This window comes from Rhinoraja longicauda, chromosome 25, assembly GCF_053455715.1.
Source record: "Rhinoraja longicauda isolate Sanriku21f chromosome 25, sRhiLon1.1, whole genome shotgun sequence".
Lineage (NCBI taxonomy): Eukaryota > Metazoa > Chordata > Chondrichthyes > Rajiformes > Arhynchobatidae > Rhinoraja > Rhinoraja longicauda.
The window spans coordinates 34,556,755-34,575,474 of record NC_135977.1 but is presented as its reverse complement, the minus strand read 5'-3'; the positions used below and the strand labels follow the sequence as shown (position 1 = coordinate 34,575,474).

Sequence of the window (18,720 nt, the reverse complement as noted above, 5' to 3'; positions counted from 1 at the left end):
ACTGTCCTCACCTACACTGTCCTCACCTACACTGTCCGTGACTACACTGTCCGCACCTACACTGTCCTCACCTACACTGTCCTCACCTACACTGTCCTCACCTACACTGTCCGTGACTACACTGTCCGCACCTACACTGTCCGCACCTACACTGTCCTCACCTACACTGTCCGCACCTACACTGTCCGCACCTACACTGTCCTCACCTACACTGTCCTCACCTACACTGTCCGTGACTACACTGTCCGCACCTACACTGTCCTCACCTACACTGTCCTCACCTACACTGTCCGCACCTACACTGTCCTCACCTACACTGTCCTCACCTACACTGTCCTCACCTACACTGTCCTCACCTACACTGTCCGTGACTACACTGTCCGCACCTACACTGTCCTCACCTACACTGTCCGCACCTACACTGTCCGCACCTACACTGTCCTCACCTACACTGTCCGCACCTACTGTCCGTGACTACACTATCCTCACCTACACTGTCTGCACCTACACTGTCCTCACCTACACTGTCCGCACCTACACTGTCCGTGACTACACTGTCCGTGACTACACTGTCCGTGACTACACTGTCCGTGACTACACTGTCCTCACCTACACTGTCCTCACCTACACTGTCCTCACCTACACTGTCCTCACCTACACTGTCCGTGACTACACGGTCCTCACCTACACTGTCCGCACCTACACTGTCCTCACCTACACTGTCCTCACCTACACTGTCCGTGACTACACTGTCCGTGACTACACTGTCCTCACCTACACTTTCCGCACCTACACTGTCCGCACCTATACTGTCCGCACCTACACTGTCCTCACCTACACTGTCCGCACCTACACTGTCCTCACCTACACTGTCCGTGACTACACTGTCTGCACCTACACTGTCCGTGACTACACTGTCCTCACCTACACTGTCCTCACCTACACTGTCTGCACCTACACTGTCCTCACCTACACTGTCCTCACCTACACTGTCCTCACCTACACTGTCCGCACCTACGCTGTCCTCACCTACACTGTCCGCACCTACACTGTCCTCACCTACAGCATCCGCGCCTACAGCGCCCCCCGGGCCTAATACGGGACAAGTGCGGTCCCATACAGGACAAACCAATTTAGCCCAAAATATGGGATGTCCCGGCTAATACGGGACAGTTGGCAACCCTAGCCGTGATTGAATGGCAGAGTAGACTTGATGGACTGAATGGCCTAATTCTGCTCCCATTGGCCAAACTCAAATAAAAGTACAATATAATATATACATGTATAAATTACATATACTCATGTACATACTTAATATATTAATTTGGTGGTTTAATAGCTAACATTCATGTCCACCAAAATGCTGCTCCTTTAAAAGCTGGAAGATTCTATTTAGTGCAATGAATCATTCTTTCTCCATAAACCCACTGCACTTCACTTCACTTCACAGGCCTTGGCAAAGGATCTCACGTCTCTTCACAATGTTGTCCAACCAGTACTCACATGATCCAGGAAGACAGGAAGTTCAAACCCAGAAATGTTTTACTTCAGGGCAAAGTGCACTGGACTTAACTTCCCTTATTTCAGCTCTTGGAAAATGCTGTAGATATCTGAGTGCCGTCTGAACCGTGCTGGGCTAAGCCTAAGCTGCTCTGTTTTTCCGTGGTGGATTGTAAATGATATGTTCTCAGAACTGCTGGCTGCTACTTGTTTTAATTAACCTCCTGTTTGATGGTGGAATGTTGAGTACAAAGTTTATTCATAAATGTACTCGGTGGTTCTGACTGGATGAAGACAGACAAGTCTCCACTTTACAAGCATGGTAAGTAACAAGGAATGTGAAATGCAACATATTTTAATGCAATGGATACATTTACATTTTTTTAAAGATAAATTGATCTGGAAATCATCTGACATTGTTGGTATTCATATGGTTCATCTGTTAACAAATGTGCAGGAGTTAGAATCAAGGTGAGGGGAGATTAAAAAAATGGTGCCAGAACCTGTTTTGCTGTGATAACAAGATTTCATCACGTGTGTTGTTGTAACAGACTGGGATCTAGGTATATTGTTAAATGGAGCAACCAAGACTTACTGCTAGCCTTGGATCTATGGTAGCATGCTCTATTTTGAGTTAAAAAAAAGATGATGCCAGAGATCTGAGTGCAAGAATGCAGTATTGTGGGTTACACTTACTGCTCCCAGATAGTTCTAAAAAAACACATGCCATTGAAACTGATTACCAATTTGTTGTATAGGAAGGAACTGCAGATGCTGGTTTAAACCGAAGATAGACACAAAAAGCTGGAGTAAGGCGGCATCTCTGGAGAGAAAGAATGGGTGACGTTTCAGGTCGAGACCCTTCTTCAGACTGATTAGGGATAAGGGAATCGAGAGATATAGATGATGATGTAGAGAGATAAAGAACAATCAATGTAAGATATACAAAAAAGTAACAAAGATAAAGGAAACAGGCCATTGTTAGCTATGTTTTAGGTGAAAACGATAAGCTAGTGTGACTTGGGTGGGGGAGGGATAGAGAGAGAGAGAGATAGAGAGAGATAGAGAGAGATAGAGAGATAGAGAGATGGAATGCCAGGGCTACCTGAAGTTAGAGAAATCAATATCATACCACTGGGCTGTCAGCTGCCCAAACAAAATATGAGATGCTGTTCCTCAAATTTACGTTTAGCCTCTCTCAGATAATGGAGGAGACCTACGACAGAAGATCTGTGGGAATGGGAAGAAGAATTAAAGTATTTAGCAACCGGGAGATCAGGTAGTTTCAATTTGTTATTTGTTACTCTCTGGAATCTTGCGGTACACAAATTAGCTGGCAAGTTTCATATATCCATGTTGACACTTTTAAGGTTCATAATCAACAGTAAATTAATGTTTGAGTCATAGAGGGTAATACAACACGCAATGCAATGTTTGACCATCAGCCCAACTCGTCCCAGCCAAATAAGATGCCCCATGTTTGGCCATACCCCATTTCCCCATGTTTGGCCATATCCCTCAAACCTTTCCTAGTTCAAGTGTCTTTTAAAGGCCGTTAAGAACCTGCCTCAACTACCTCCTCTAGTCTGAAGAGAATGCTCTACCCAAAACGTCACCCATTCCTTCTCTCCAGAGATGCGACCTGTCCCGCTGAGTTACTCCAGCTTTTTGTGACTATCTAGTGACTTATTCCATTTACCCTCCACCGATAATGTCCTATTTAATCTTTCATCTTTTACCTTAAGCCTATGTCCTCTGTTTAATTTGGGAGCAGCTCCATCCAAGACCGCAAGAAATTGCAGAGAATTGTGGATGCAGCCCAGACCACCACACAAACCAACCTCCCTTCCGTTGACACTTTACGCTGCCTCGGCAAGGCCAGCAGCATAATCAAGGACAAGACGCATCCTGGCCACTCCCTCTTCTCCCTACTCTCATCAGGCAAGAGTGTGAAAACTCATACCATCAGAATTAGGGACAATTTCTTGCAGCTGTTATTAGGCAACTGAACCATCCTACCAACAATTAGGGAGTAGTCCTCAGTTACCCTATCTGTGCCCCACATATTTTACTCCGAGGACTATGACCTGTGTTGCAATAAGAACAACATCAGGCCTTCAAACCTAAGCCCTGCATTCTAGGCAGCATCCTGCATTCTAGGCAGCAGGTGATTGTTCTGTATTCTTTCTAGCACTGTCACATCCTTACTATGATGTGGTGATCAGAACTGTACACAATTTTCCATGTGTCGTCGACCTAGAAGGAAAGCAAGTTAAACGCCCTCTTCACAACAGAAACTGCAGATTCTTGAAAAAAGAGCAAAGTGTTGGAGGAACTTAGCGTGTGGAAGAAATGCCATTTTGGGTCAGGACCCGTCTTCACTATCCTATTAACCTGTGTCGTCATTTTCAGGGAGCAATGAATTCCCTCTGTACATCAATGCGACCAAAATCCCTATTGTTCATTGTATTTGTCTGGCCAGTATTAAATGACCCAAAGTGCATTACCTTGCACTTGTCGGGATTTCATCCGCCACCACAAATTGAATTCTAACCTGAAATTTACATAACTGTACAGTTTCATCTGCTCCAATTTTAATTTCCTTGACGTGAAAGGCCAGATCCTGTTTGATTGTAGAAATAATGTTTTTAACTATCCATTAAATTTCTGTGTTTGGGTGTCTGAACCACCTCGTCCTGCACATTTCTCAGGTTCTCAACATTTAGAACATAACATTCGTGCATCTAAAGTGGATGATCTCACACTTTCCCGTGTTGAATTCCATTTGTGGAGCTTTTATTTATAAACCTCTGCAATTATTTTTATCAACATTTACTCACACAATTTGCTATATAACCTACATACTTAAATATTAGCTGACATCCACAAACTTGGATATGTCACTATATTCCTTCAAATCACAGAAAAATACCCTGAGAGGTTGAAGCCCCAGTTTAAAACTTTAAGACAGTCCAAACACATCATGCCAATTTGAGAACTCACTCTAGCTAAATATCCAAACCATTTCCCCTTGCATGTTGATAGGCTGCCCCAATTTCAGATAATATCTTGATAATATCTTATGTGGAACCCTTTTGCTTTACTGTGTAGGAAGGAACTGCAAATGCTGGTTTAAACCGTAGATAAACACAAAATGCTGGAGTAATTCAGCAGGATTTGCAACATATCTGGAGAGAAGGAATGGGTGACCTTTTGGGTCGAGTCTGAAGAAGGGTCTCGACCCGAAACATTACCCATTCCTCTCTCCAGAGAAGCTGTCTGTCCCGCTGTTACTCCAGCATTTTGTGTCTATCTTCCTTTTGAATGACTTCTGTAAGTTCATGGATTCTCGGGCATTTATGCCTGGTGATACAGGGTTACATAGAAAGTCCAGTATGTCCTTGATTAGACCATTGAGAAAGCAAAGAGACATTTTTGGTCTAAAAGGGAAGTTCAGATGAACATTCGGCAGCTGTAGCAGGGCTTGATCCTATATTGATTACCCCATTAATCCTATAAGGGGAAATTAAGTAGTCGCTCAAGTGACAGCAATGTTTCACACCCCAGTGAACAGTGCTTTTTACGCTTGCTCTGAAAGAGAGAACATCAATGTACCTTCATGGTCTCGCAGCTCCTGACGACAATATGATCCCAGTCATAGAGATTGTTCTTAGAAGATCTTTCAAGACGGCAAACTCTCGGATGCAACCTTGCCACTCTGCACTGATATACTGTATTCTTAACACCTGCGCAGTACAACTGGCTGGAGTGTTGCAGACTTATTCAATCTCTCAGTACTGTCTGATGTCTCCAAATACTCCAAAAAGCTTTGATAGAACATGGATTATTGATCTTCAAGGCCAGGAAGAGCAAGGTGATATATGCTCCAGTAATTACTGACTAGTAGCACTTGCATCTGTGGTGATGAAGTGCTTTGACAGGTTTGCACGTTGACTCCTGCCTTTCTAAAGGCCTGGACCTACTTCAATTCATCTACCACCACAACTGATCTCATTGGCTTGCCACTCTGCACTGATGTTTATTAACTATAGCTCTGTTCAATGTCATCATTTCCTCTTAACATATCAAACTCAAGGGGAAAAAGGACACAAAGTGCTGGAGTAACCAGCAGGTCAAGCAGCATCTTTGGAGAAAATGGATAGGTGACAATTTGGTTCGGGACCCTTCTTTAGTCTGAAGAAAGGTTCCCGGCCAAATCATCACCAACCCATCTCCAAAGATGCTGCTTGACATGCTGCATTACTCCAGCACTTTGTGTCTTTTTTTCAGGGGATGACATGCAGCTGCAAAACAAATCGGGTTATCATAGTTGGAGATTACCAGATTTAATTGGAATCTGAGGGGGAACGTTTTCACACAAAGGTTGGTGGGTGTATGGAACAAGCTGCCAGAGGAGGTAGTTGAGGCTGGACTATCCCAACGTTTAAGAAACAGAAAGGTATATGGATTGGACAGGTTTGGAAGGATATGGGCCAAGCGTAGGCAAGTGGGACTAATGTAGTTGGGACATTGTTGGCCGGTGTGGCAAGTTGGGCCGAAGGGCCTGTTTCCACACTGTATCACTATGATTCTATATCCTATCCCTCCGAATACTCTAGTAATGTTTCAACTACAGATGTTAACTCACTGTCCACTTGTTCCCAGCATTTTCCCTGCAGCCCTTCTTGATTAGAGGCACCTCATTTGCCACGCTCCAGCCTCCTGGAACCTGTCCTGTATTTAAAGACGACTCGTAAATCTTAACCAGGGCTCCCGCAATTTCCTCTCTTGTTTCTCACAATGTTCCCGGATATATCTGATCAGGCCCTGGAGAGTTGTCTACCTTCATACACAACAGTACCTTCAGTACATCTTCAACCGTAACACTGACTGCTTGCAAAACACTTCCACTGACTGCCCCAAGTTCCTCCATTCTCCCGTCTTTCTCCTCGGTAAATACAGAGGAGAAATACTCATTGAGGACCTTGCCCATCTCCTGTGGCTCCACACAGAGGTGACCGTTTTGATTCCTGACAGGTCCCACTCTCTCTCTAGTTACCCGTTTCACCCTTATTTGTAAAATCTCTTGGGATTGAACTTAATGTTATCTGCCAGAACTATCACCTGGCTAATTTTTGCCCCTCTGATTTCCTTTTTTACTTTGCTCCTTAGTTCCTGAAAATCCTCCAGGGATATACTTGATCCCAGCTGCCCATACCTGTCCCATGCGTCCTTTTTATTCTTAACCAATACCTCTATTTCTCTCGTCAGCCAGGCTTCCTTACGTTTGTCTGCCTTGCTCTTCACTTTAACAGGGACCTATATATCCTGATCTTTTGTCAACACACTTTTAAAAACATCCCACTTGGCTAATGTTCCTTTCCCCTCAAACAACCTGCTCCAATCAACTTGAGCGAGACTTTCTCTCATGCCCACAAAGTTGCCCTTACCCTAATTTAGCATTTTAGTACATGGGCCTCTCTGTCCCTATCTATAACTATCTTAAACCTTATCAAACAGTTGTTGAATATTGCTGGAGAAAACTCTCCTGAACACGTTTGAGAAATTGCACCCCATCTAAACCTTTCACGCTATGATTTTTCCAGTCAATTTTGGAACAAGTTGATTAGAATAGCTTGTTTGCAGGCATAGGGATGTCCAGAAAGTGAGATGCTTTTAACAGTGTGATGACATGAGTTTAGGCATGCACGTTCTGGTAGGGTAAAGGGAAAGGCAGGTTGTGGAATGGAGGCTTGGATGACAAGAACAAATGATGCTCTGTTCGTGGGAAAGAAGCAGGCATAGGCAGGTATAGGCAGGCATAGGCAGGTATAGGCAGGTATAGGCAGCTGGGATCAGGTGTATCCTTGGTGGAGTTTCAGAAACTGAGGAGAATGCTTAAGAAGGAAATCAGAAGGCAAAAAGGGGGTAGGAGATAGATAGCTGTGATAGATAACATTAAGGAACAGTCTTAGGGATCTCATGTAACTTCAGCGAAAGAGTAATTTGAGAGAGAATAGGTCCCTCAGAAACCAAAGTGGTTACCTTTGTGTGGAGCCTCAGGAGGGCAAGGTCCTCAATAAATATTCTCCTCTGCTTTTACTGTGGAGAAGACCATGAAGGCTGGGGAACGTGGGGCAGTTAATGGTGAAAAAATCAGAAGACGTAGAGTAAATAGAAGAAAAGAAGGAAGGAATGGAATCCGATGCAAGCCCTGTGTTACAACAAACTGGAAGAGAACATTGGAGCTGCCAATATTGATTCAGGAAGTTAATCAAGGAGGAGTCAATGAATTTGGATGAGACCGAGAATGAATCCAGTTTATAGGAAAGGACAAATTCATCTTGGCTGATCTGATTAATGTGAGAGAGCTTTCAGCTGAGGACTTGTTATCAAAGAAGGATAGATAGATAGAGCTCTAGGGGCTAGTGGAATCGAGGGATATGGGGAGAAGGCACGCACGGGTTATTGATTGGGGACGATCAGCCATGATCACAATGAATGGCGGTGCTGGATCGAAGGGCCGAATGGCCTCCTACACCTATTTGCTATGTTTCTAAGGGGAAAACATCTACATTAGATGAGCTGCTGGACCAATGGGTGAAATAATTTACAATGGAAGTGAAGCAAAGACAAGAAAAACTGAGACAAGAAGCCTTAATGAAATTACCAAGAAAGGAACAGAAAAGTATTTGTGAACCAGGGAAATCTGACCAACCTAAATCCTGTCTTCAAAGAGAGTGTGAATCAGTAAGGCAAGAGGACATGTAGGTCAGAACTCTCCAGTGAATACTGAAAGCTCAGTGGTGTTAGATCAAGAAGCAGCAGTTGGGAAAAAATCAATTATCAATTGATAATCAACCCAAGACAAAGCTTTGTTAAAGGAACAGGGCATTAATAATACAGTATCTGTTCAAAAGGAAGCTGTTGACAATTCCACTGAATCAGTAGTCACAGATGGTGAAATCCCGGACCTACATTTGAAAAGCAAGGAAAATGGTAAAGGGAAAAACTCAGCAGTTGGATATAAGGGCAAATTCTGGCCATAATAATTTTGATGCAAACAATGAGAGCTTTTGGAAAAGTTATGAGCCGATGGAGGGGAACGAAAATGATGCTGATCTCAACGCAAACACTAAACGTGGAAGTGAATGTTGCAGAAGGTGCAGGTGATCTGATGGAGACAGATTAATGTAGTGAAGACAGCAAAACTGACATTAAGCCGAGTAAAGAGATTATTGGAACTATATAAGCAAAAAATAGATTGAGCTTGCGAAACAATGACTGATGAAAACATTGATTGTTGTGGAAAATGGTGTAAATGAATTCCCGGTCCACGAGGAATACAATAATCTTGAAACTAGATACCTTGAAAAAATGGACACCGAATTATTCACTGGAGTTCAGAAGGATGAGAGGGGATCTTATAGAAACATAAAATTATAAAAGGACTGGACAAGTTAGATACAGGAAAAATGTTCCCAATGTTGGGGGAGTCCAGAACCAGGGGCCACAGTCTCAGAATAAAGGGGAGGCCATTTAAGACTGCGGTGAGAAAAAACCTTTTCACCCAGAGAGTTGTGAATTTGTGGAATTCTCTGCCACAGAGGGCAGTGGAAGCCAAATCACTGGAGGGAGAGAGTTAGATAGAGCTCTGGGGGCTAGTGGAATCAAGGGATATGGGGAGAAGGCAGGCACGGGTTATTGATTGTGGACGATCAGCCATGATCACAATGAATGGCGGTGCTGGCTCGAAGGGCCGAATGGCCTCCTCCTGCACCTTTTTTCTATGTTTCTATGTAATGCTGTACAAAAAATAAGATCTCTGACATGAGCTTTTGACATCAAAGTGGAACATCAGTGCCCTATAGATCAGATTAAGGCAAATGATGTGGTAGAGTCGGTTGTCATGAATAAAATCTGAACTGGTCCCAATTGAAGCATCTGACATTAATACCACAGATCCCCTTTAGGAAAAAAGCAGACGTAAAGTAAACGCTGAAAATAAAAGGAGGTGGGTCTAGTGTGAATGGGGCATGTTGTTTGGTGTGAGCAAGTTGGGCCGAAGGACATGTTCCCACGTTGTATGACAGATACCTTGAGGACAGTCTGTATTACGGTCTAGGAGGTGCTGGATATCCTAAGGTATATGAAGTTAGGTAAATTACCTGGGCCTGATCAGATATATCCAAGGACACTGCAGGAGGCAAGAGAAGGAATTGCAGGAGCTTTGGCTGAGATGTACTTATCATTAGACACGAGTCAGGTGCTGGAAGGCTGCATAATGTTTTGCCTCTATTTAAGAGGGGCTGGATAGGAACAGTTTAGAGGGAGATGGGACAAATGCGGCAAGAAAGGGCTTGCTCCCACCCTGTATTACAATGACACACAGCGTATCCTTGTAATTGAGGCAGTGCACTGTAGGTTCACGAGATTGATCCCTGGGATGGCGGGACTGTCATATGAGGAAAGATTGAAAAGACTAGGCTTGTATTCACTTATTCACTGGAGTTTAGAAGGATGAGAGGGGATCTTATAGAAACATATAAAATTATAAAAGGACTGGACAAGCTAGATGCAGGAAAACTGTTCCCAATGTTGGGGGAGTCCAGAACCAGGGGCCACAGTCGTAGAATAATAAAGGGGAGGCCATTTAAAACTGAGGTGAGAAGGAACTTTTTCACCCAGAGAGTTGTGAATTTGTGGAATTCTCTGCCACAGAGGGCAGTGGAGGCCAAATCACTGGATGGACTAAAGAGAGAGTTATGGGCCTGTCCCACTTAAGCAATTTCTTAGGCGACTCAAAGTCGTAGCAGATTGCCAAAATTTTCTTTTATCCTACGACAATGACCACGACAATGCCGAGTCAGGTCGAGATTACACCGTCTTCGGAAACATCCTGAAAATTCCCACGCTGTCAATGCTTCTCCGGCATCCTAATTTTCGCTGAAATCACTGACAAATCGGTAAGTACTTGAGAGTTTTGAAATGTAACATCTTGCCCGGGTTACTTGAAAACCAAGCTTCACGGTAATAAGGCATAAACTGGATTTACTTCCAGTTTACTAATAGCAGTATTAAGCAATTTAATTTTAAAAGTGGTTAATTGGATTTTTGTGCGGAGTGTGGGCATTCTTTGAAAATGTATGGGAGATGCATATCTGGTTTCTAGGTTGCATATCTGGGTTGGGAGCCTACTTTAAATGTAATCGCTGATGGCCATAAACATCGTGAAAATTCCCACGCTTACCTGACCGTCAAACTGTCGCCTCCAATCTACCTGTCAAATGTCCTGACGGTAAATAAATTGGTTAAACACAAGTATTTTATGGTATCTTCAAATGACTTTACTTATTTTAATATTATGTGCTTCTAAATGCATCTAAGAGAACCTATCAAACCTGGGGACAGCATCCGCAATAAGCAACAATACCTGGCGACAAGCCAGCTGTCGGCGAGAAATTTCACTCCAGTTGATTTCTCAGCGACGCGCCGAGATCCACTACGATTCTTTGAAGACTCCTCACGATCATGCCCACGACACCCCAGCAAACTGTCGGCGACAGCCTAGTCGCCGGCAGTCGCCTTAAAATCGCCTAAGTGGGACAGGCCCTTTAGATAGAGCTCTCGGGGCTAGTGGATTTCAAGAGATATGGGTAGAAGACAGGCAGGGGTTATTGATTAGCCATGATCACAATGAATGGCGGTGCTGGCTCGAAGGGCCAAATGGCCTCCTCCTGCACCTATTGTCTATGTTTCTATGATCATTCCCTGCTCGATGTTCAAGGAATTGGATTTGATCTATTTCTTCCATCCATTGGGAAGGGGTGTAGAAACAATTAGTTTAGTTCAGAGAAACAGTGGAAACAGGGCCGTCAGCCTACCTAGTGAGCCAACCAACAATCACCCGTACATTAGTTCTATCCCACACGCCAGGGACAATTTATGGAAGCCAATTAACTGACAAACCTGCATGTCTTTGGAATGTGGGAGGAAATCAGAGCACCCAGAGAAAATCCATGTGGTCACGGGGAGAACGTACAAACTCTGTACAGACAGGCCCGAGGTCAGGATCGAACCTGGATCTCTGGTGCTTTTAGACAGCAAATCTACCCCTGCACCGTGGGCGGCACAACTCCCATGAAAGATTCATAGATTTGTACAGCACAAAACAGGCCGTGCAGCCCTCCAGAGGACTGTATCCTCCTTGCCCTAGTCTTTTAAGTACCTGTCTATATGCCACCTAACCTTTGCTAACGTACTTGATTCCTTTGGTAGTACATTCCAGACATCAACCACTCTCTGCATCATATAACATCAATTGATATAAATTTGTTATAACCCATTTTACTTTTGCAACCCAAATATTTCAGTGGTATTGCTGTGAGCGTATTGTACAGTTCATGGTACTGAACAATATATGGGTGGCACGGTGGCGCAGCGATAGAGTAGCTGTCTTACAACAAGATCCCAACTACGGCTGATCCCAACTACGGGTGCTGTCTGTACAAAGTTTGTACGTTCTCCCTGTGACCACGTGGGTTTTCTCCGGGAGCTGCGGTTTCCGCCCACACTCCAAAGACGCACAGGTTTGGAGGTTAAATGGTGTGTAAATGTAAATTGTCCCTAGTGTGTGTAGGGTGGTGTTAATATATGTGGGGATCGCTGTTCGACTCAGTGGGCCGAAGGGCCTTTAAAAGAATACATTGGGTAATGCATTAGCTTTGCATAATTACAATAACAAAAAGGATCTAATCAAATTTGTAAAATAAAAGGAATGTTTAAGAGCTATGAAGTGAAAGATTCAACATATATAACTTGTAACCTCTGAGGTGGTTTGTTTATTAAAATGTTTCTGTAGAACATGTGTTGGATCTTAAATTGAGGCTCAAGTTAAAAAGAATCCCTCTGGAATTCTGGTGAACAGCAAGATTAGTGATCAGAGAGCAAGATTGTAATGTGCTGTTAATTGTCTGCACAGGACAGCAAATTGCTTGTTGTTTCTGACTAGTTCAAGAGGAAGAAAGTATCTGGAAACCCAACTTTTTCCTAAATCCAGCTTTGAGAGGAAACGGTCATGAACACTTCAACCACTTGACGTTCAGAATTTCCTAAGACTTGATCAAGCGTTGCCTTCTCCCAAGTAGGGCCACTACATATTGCCCAAGGAAACTTTCCTCAACACATTTGACAAATTCTACCTGTTTAAATCTTTTACACTTGGACATTCCCGGTCAATGTTGGGATGGTTAAATCCTCCTACTACGACAACCTTATTAGCCCTGCAGCTGCCTGCAATCTCCTGACCCATCTGTCAGGATATGGGTCCCCCTCCAGTTAAGGTACCTCTTGTAGTATAAGAAAATAACTGCAGATGCTGGTACAAATCGAAGGTATTTATTCACAAAGTGCTGGAGTTTCTCCAGCACTTTGTGAATAAGGTGAATAAGGTACCTCTTGTGCAGGTCACCTCTGCCCCAGAAGAGATCCCAATGGTGCACAAATCTTAATTCCTGCCCCTGCACCAACTCCTCAGCCATACATTCACTATTAAATCTATCCATGTTGAGTTCTATAGCGCAACTTTAATTTTATTCCACAATATGCATTAACTTAAAATATTTTCATTCCGACAGCGTTCACATTTTGTGCATCATGGAAGGGAAAGTCCACCATTTACAAAAATGTCTAGATGGCATTTATAAGGTAACATTTGTTTAATAGCTTAGTTGATTTATATCATTACTGTTAATGTTCACAGTTAATGCCAAGTATAATTTATTTTATATAAAGGATCCACATGGGAGCGTGGAGCATGGAAAAACATATTCTCTTGCTGCTTGGTGTTCACTTTCCGCTTGCTTGTGACATTAGGGCAATAAAGCAGAAAACAATTACAATTTCTATCGCTTTGTTAGTAAGCAAAAACAACAAAAAAGTAACAATTCAGTTGAAAATGAATGCGTTGCTTAGAATTTCTATCTTTTTTATGAGTACTGTATGTTGGCACTGTGTATTTAAAATAAGGGAATATTTAATATAATAGTAAAAATATTTTGTCAGTGGGCAATATTGCATCCAAACTATTGAATTCGAACTCGTGAGGTTTAGTTTTGAATATATTAAGAGGCAGGTACAGTGCAATACTATCCATGCTAGTTATGGTAAGAAAAATTATGGAGATTTGCGTGATTTTGTTGTGGCATACATAGACTTTAGCAAGACTTTTGATGACGCCCTGCATGGTAGACTTGTCTAATTAAACCACATGGTGTTTGAGAGTGGCAAACTGGATCCAAAGTAGCCTTTGTGTTATGAGGGAGCTGGTACTGGTGGAAGATAGATACTAAAAGCTGAAGTAACTCAGCGGGTCAGACAGCATCTCTGGAGAAAAGGAATAGGTGACGTTTAGGGTCGAGACCCTTCTTCAGACTGGGTCTGAAGTCTGAAGAAGGGTCTCGACCCGAAACGTCACCTATTCCTTTTCTCCAGAGATGCTATCTGACTCGCTGAGTTACTCCAGCATTTTGTGTATATTCGGTTTAAGCCAGCACCAGCAGTTCCTTCCTACACACATTGTATTGGTAGGTTGTTTCTCTAACTGGAAGGCTATGACCATCTGGTGCACTTCAAGGATCAGTCTTGGATCTTTGACGTACAAATGCTTTTTAAATATTATAACTTTTCTGCTCAACCACCTTCTCTGGCAACTCATTCCAGATAAACAACACCATCTGTAAGAAAATCCTCACCCTCAGTTTCCTTTAAATATCTCCCCTCTCACCTTAAACCTACGCAGTGTAGTTTTAGACACCCACTCTGGGTTTTAAAATAATTATATGCACCTCTCACAACATGATCCTGTATTAACTCAGCCTTTAGGCACTTACATTTTAGTGCAAACAAACCCAACTATCCAATCTCACCACCCTCCAGTCCAGGCAACATGCTGGCGAATCTCTGGATTGAATTCCAACAGTCATGACTCAGCCCAACTTTCTAGTTGAAGAGAGATACAATAAGCTGGAGTAACTCAGCGGGACAGGCAGAATCTCTGGAGAGAAGGAATGGGTAACGTTTTGGGTTGATACCCTTCTTCAGATGTCTGACCCGAAACGTCACCCATTCCTTCTCTCCAGAGATGCTGCCTGTCCCGCTGAGTTACTCCAGCTTTTTGTGTCTATCTTCGGTTTAAATCAGCATCTGCAGTTCTTTCTTCCACTTTCTAGTTGACTGATTTTTATTCACAAAATGCTGGAGTAACTCAGCAGGTCAGGCAGCATCTCGGGAGAGAAGGAATGGGTGACGTTTCGGGTCGAGACCCTTCTTCAGACTGATGTCAGGGGGGCGGGACAAAGGAAGGATATAGGTGGAGACAGGAAGATAGAGGGAGATCTGGGAAGGAGGAGGGGACGGGAGGGACAGAGGAACTATCTAAAGTTGGAGAAGTCGATGTTCATACCACTGGGCTGCAAACTGCCCAGGCGAAATATGAGGTGCTGTTCCTCCAATTTCCGGTGGGCCTCACTATGGCACTGGAGGAGGCCCATGACAGAAAGGTCAGACTGGGAATGGGAGGGGGAGTTGAAGTGCTCAGCCACCGGGAGATCAGTTTGGTCAATGCGGACCGAGCGCAGGTGTCAGCGAAGCGATCGCCGAGCCTGCGCTTGGTTTCGCCGATGTAAATAAGTTGACATCTAGAGCAGCAGATGCAATAGATGAGGTTGGAGGAGGTGCAGGTGAATCTTTGTCTCACCTGGAAAGACTGTTTGGGTCCTTGGATGGAGTTGAGGGGGGAGGTAAAGGGACAGGTGTTGCATCTCGTGCGGTTGCAGGGGAAAGTGCCCGGGGTTGGGGTGGTTTGGGTAGGAAGGGACGAGTGGACCAGGGAGTTACGGAGGGAACGGTCTCTGCGGAACGCAGAGAAGGGAGGGGATGGGAAGATATGGCCAGTGGTGGGGTCCCGTTGTAGGTGACGGAAATGTTGGTGGATGATTCGTTGGATCCGCTGGCTGGTGGGGTGGAAGGTGAGAACGAGGGGGATTCTGTCCTTGTTGCGAGTGGGGGGAGGGGGAGCAAGAGCGGAGCTGCGGGATGTAGAAGAGACCCTAGTGAGAGCCTCATCTATAGTGGAGGAGGGGAAGCTCCGTTTCCTGAAGAACGAGGACATCTCTGAAGCCCTAGTGTGAAACACCTCATCCCGGGCGCAGATGCGGCGTAGACGGAGGAATTGGGAGTAGGGGATAGACTTTTTGCAGGGGACCGGGTGGGAAGAAGTGTAGTCCAGATAGCTGTGTGAGTCAGTGGGTTTATATAGTTGACTGTCTAGTTGACTGATGTCGTTCTCTCGTCTTCACACTGTCCTGACTCACCTAGAGAGGCAGGGCACGTACGTGAGGATGCTATTCATAGACTATAGCTCCGCCTTCAACACGGTCATCCCCACCAAGCTCATCACCAAACTCCATCAGCTAGGCCTCAGCTCGTCATTATGTGACTGGATCCTGGACTTCCTGCTGGAACGACCGCAGGCAGTGAGAATGGGCCCGCACCTGTCCTCCACTATCACCCTGAGTACCGGCACACCACAGGGCTGTGTTCTGAGCCCCATGCTCTACTCCCTCTTCACACACGACTGTGTTCCTGCATTCGACACCAACACCATTGTCAAGTTTGCAGACGACACAACGGTGATCGGGCTTATCACCAACGGGGATGAAACGAACTATAGAGCGGAGGTGCAGAACCTGGCGGACTGGTGCTCGGATAACAACCTGTCCCTAAATACCACCAAGACCAAGGAGCTGATCATCAACTTCCGTAGGTCACATAACGGGGAATATGCCCCGATCTCTATCAACGGGGACAGTGTGGAGAGAGTGTCCAGCTTCAAGTTTCTGGGCACTCACATTTCGGAGGACCTAATATGGTCCAATAACACTGCTGCGCTGGTCAAGAAGGCACAACAAAGACTGTTCTACTTAAGAACACTGAAAAAGTCTGGTCTACCCCAACAGCTGCTGACGACCTTCTACCGCTGCACCATAGAGAGCATCCTAACGCATGGCATCCCTGTGTGGTACCTCAGCTGCACGGAGGCAGAAAGGAAAGCTCTACAGCGGATAGTCCATAGAGCTCAGAGGGCCATCGGAACACAGCTACCAGACTTGGAGGGCATCTACAACACACGATGCCTCAGAAAAGCCACCAGCATCCACAAAGACTCTTCACACCCCTGCAACAGTCTGTTCGAACTCCTTCCATCAGGCAGACGATACAAGGCCTTCTACGCCCGCACCTCCAGACTCAGGAACAGCTTCATCCCCAGGGCCATAGCTGCTATGAACCGGTCCTGCTGAGCCGGATGGCCACAACGCATAGATCAACTTGCACTTTACCCTGTCTAAAAACTGTTACAATTGTTTCGTTTCGTTGGGTTGCTGTTAATTACTTAAATTATTGCATCGTATGGGAGGCGCATTCCCAATCTCGTTGTACCCCTAGGTACAATGACAATAAAGATATATTGTATTGTATTGTATTGTATTAGACAATCTTCTTTGCTATCCATGACTCCACCAATTTTCATGCTGTCAGCTAATTTTGCTAATCAGACCGTAAGGATACAGTCCTAGTGCAGGCAAATGTGATTAGCGTAGATGGCATAGATAGGCATTGTGGTTAGCATATGCAAGTTAGGCCGAATAATGACATCCTGACATCCTGAATGATGACAATTGACATCCTATGTCAGCTTTTGCGAGGACAGTTGCATTCCCACGAAGAACCGGATCTGGTTTAACAACAACAAGCCCTGGTTCACAGCAGAACTCAGACAGCTTCGCCAATCAAAAGATGAGGCCTACAAGAGTGGGGATACTACCACTACAGGCAGCCCAAGTACAAGCTGAGAAGACAAATCAGACCTGCCAAGGAAAAGTACTCTCTGAGGAGCAAGTTCTCAGCTAATGACTCCTCTTCAGCTTGGAAGGGCTTGCAAGAAATCACCAGCTACAAGAGGAAAACACTTGGACAATCATCCGCTGACCAACGACCTGAACGAGTTTTACTGCAGGTTTTAGAAACAGAAGCATAATCCTGGGATCCCCTTCTCCCCCCCCCCACCCCCCAATCATCGCTTCACACGTACTCACAGACTGACTCCAGTTTGCAAAGATTGGACCCTTCCCCACCCACTCCTCCCCAAGCTGCAATAATAATAATAATATAATATATTCCTTTATTCGTTCCCCACCGGGGAAATTTACAGTGTTACAGCAGCAAAGTGGATAGCAATTCACACATACTCACAGCCTGACTCCATCCTGAAAAGACTGGACCCTTCCCCACCCACTCCTCTCCCAGCAGCAATTCACACTTACTCACAGACTGACTACAGTTTGCAAAGACTGCCCCCTCCCAACCCCCCAGCCCTCTGCAACCATTAATTTGCACATACTCACAGCCTCGTCCACTGCCCAACATCAGTCTGGCTACTTCTCCATCTCCAACAATAGAAAATGCGGAGATGGAGAGATTATTCAGGAGACAGAAATCCCGGAAATCTCCAGGACAATGTTTCCCCCTCCACCCTCAAGCTCTGTGCCGAACAACTGGCACCGATCTACACAGACATTTTCAACCAGTCCCTGCAAACCTGCACTGTCCCTGCCTGCTTCAAGGTCTCCACTATTGTCCCTGTACCCAAAAAGACAAGGATCACTGGTCTTAATGACCACAGGCCTGTCGCACTGACCTCTGTGGTCATGAAGACCTTTGAAAGGCTTGTGCTGGCCCAGCTGAGAAACATCACAAACCCCCTGCTGGACTCCCTGCAGTTTGCATAGAGGGCCAATAGATCAGTGGATGACGCAGTCAATCTAGGCCTGCACTTCATCCTCCAGCACCTAGACCGCAAGGGGACCTATCCCAGGATTTTGTTTGTGGACTTTAGCTCTGCTTTTTGTGGATCATCAACTTCCTGATGGACAGGAAGCAGCATGTGAGGCTGGGAAAGCACATCTCAGACCCGCAGACCCTCAGCATAGGAGCACCGCAAGGCTGCGTACTCTCCCCTCTCCTTTACTCTCTCTACACCAACGACCACCTCCACAGACTCCTCTGTCAAGCTCCTCAAGTTTGCAGATGACACAACCCTGATTGGACTGATCCAGGATGGGGAGGAATCTGATGGGAAGTGACACAGCTGGCGTCCTGGTT

The 18,720-nt window shown here is 45.0% G+C and overlaps 1 protein-coding gene across 2 annotated transcripts in view; it reads left to right on the top strand.

The window, feature by feature from the left end:
* Positions 1-1,568: 1,568 nt before the first annotated feature.
* Positions 1,569-18,720, top strand: part of LOC144605880 (synergin gamma-like) — a 55,912-nt gene continuing 38,760 nt past the window's right edge. Inside the window, exons 1-2 of one of the 2 annotated variants that reach the window (XM_078421511.1) lie at positions 1,569-1,822; positions 13,137-13,206. In XM_078421511.1, the coding sequence (XP_078277637.1) occupies positions 13,156-13,206 (51 nt within the window). In that variant the 5' untranslated portion in view covers positions 1,569-1,822; positions 13,137-13,155. The remainder of the gene's footprint in view (positions 1,823-13,136; positions 13,207-18,720) is intronic. The other variant, XM_078421512.1, reaches the window with a different exon arrangement.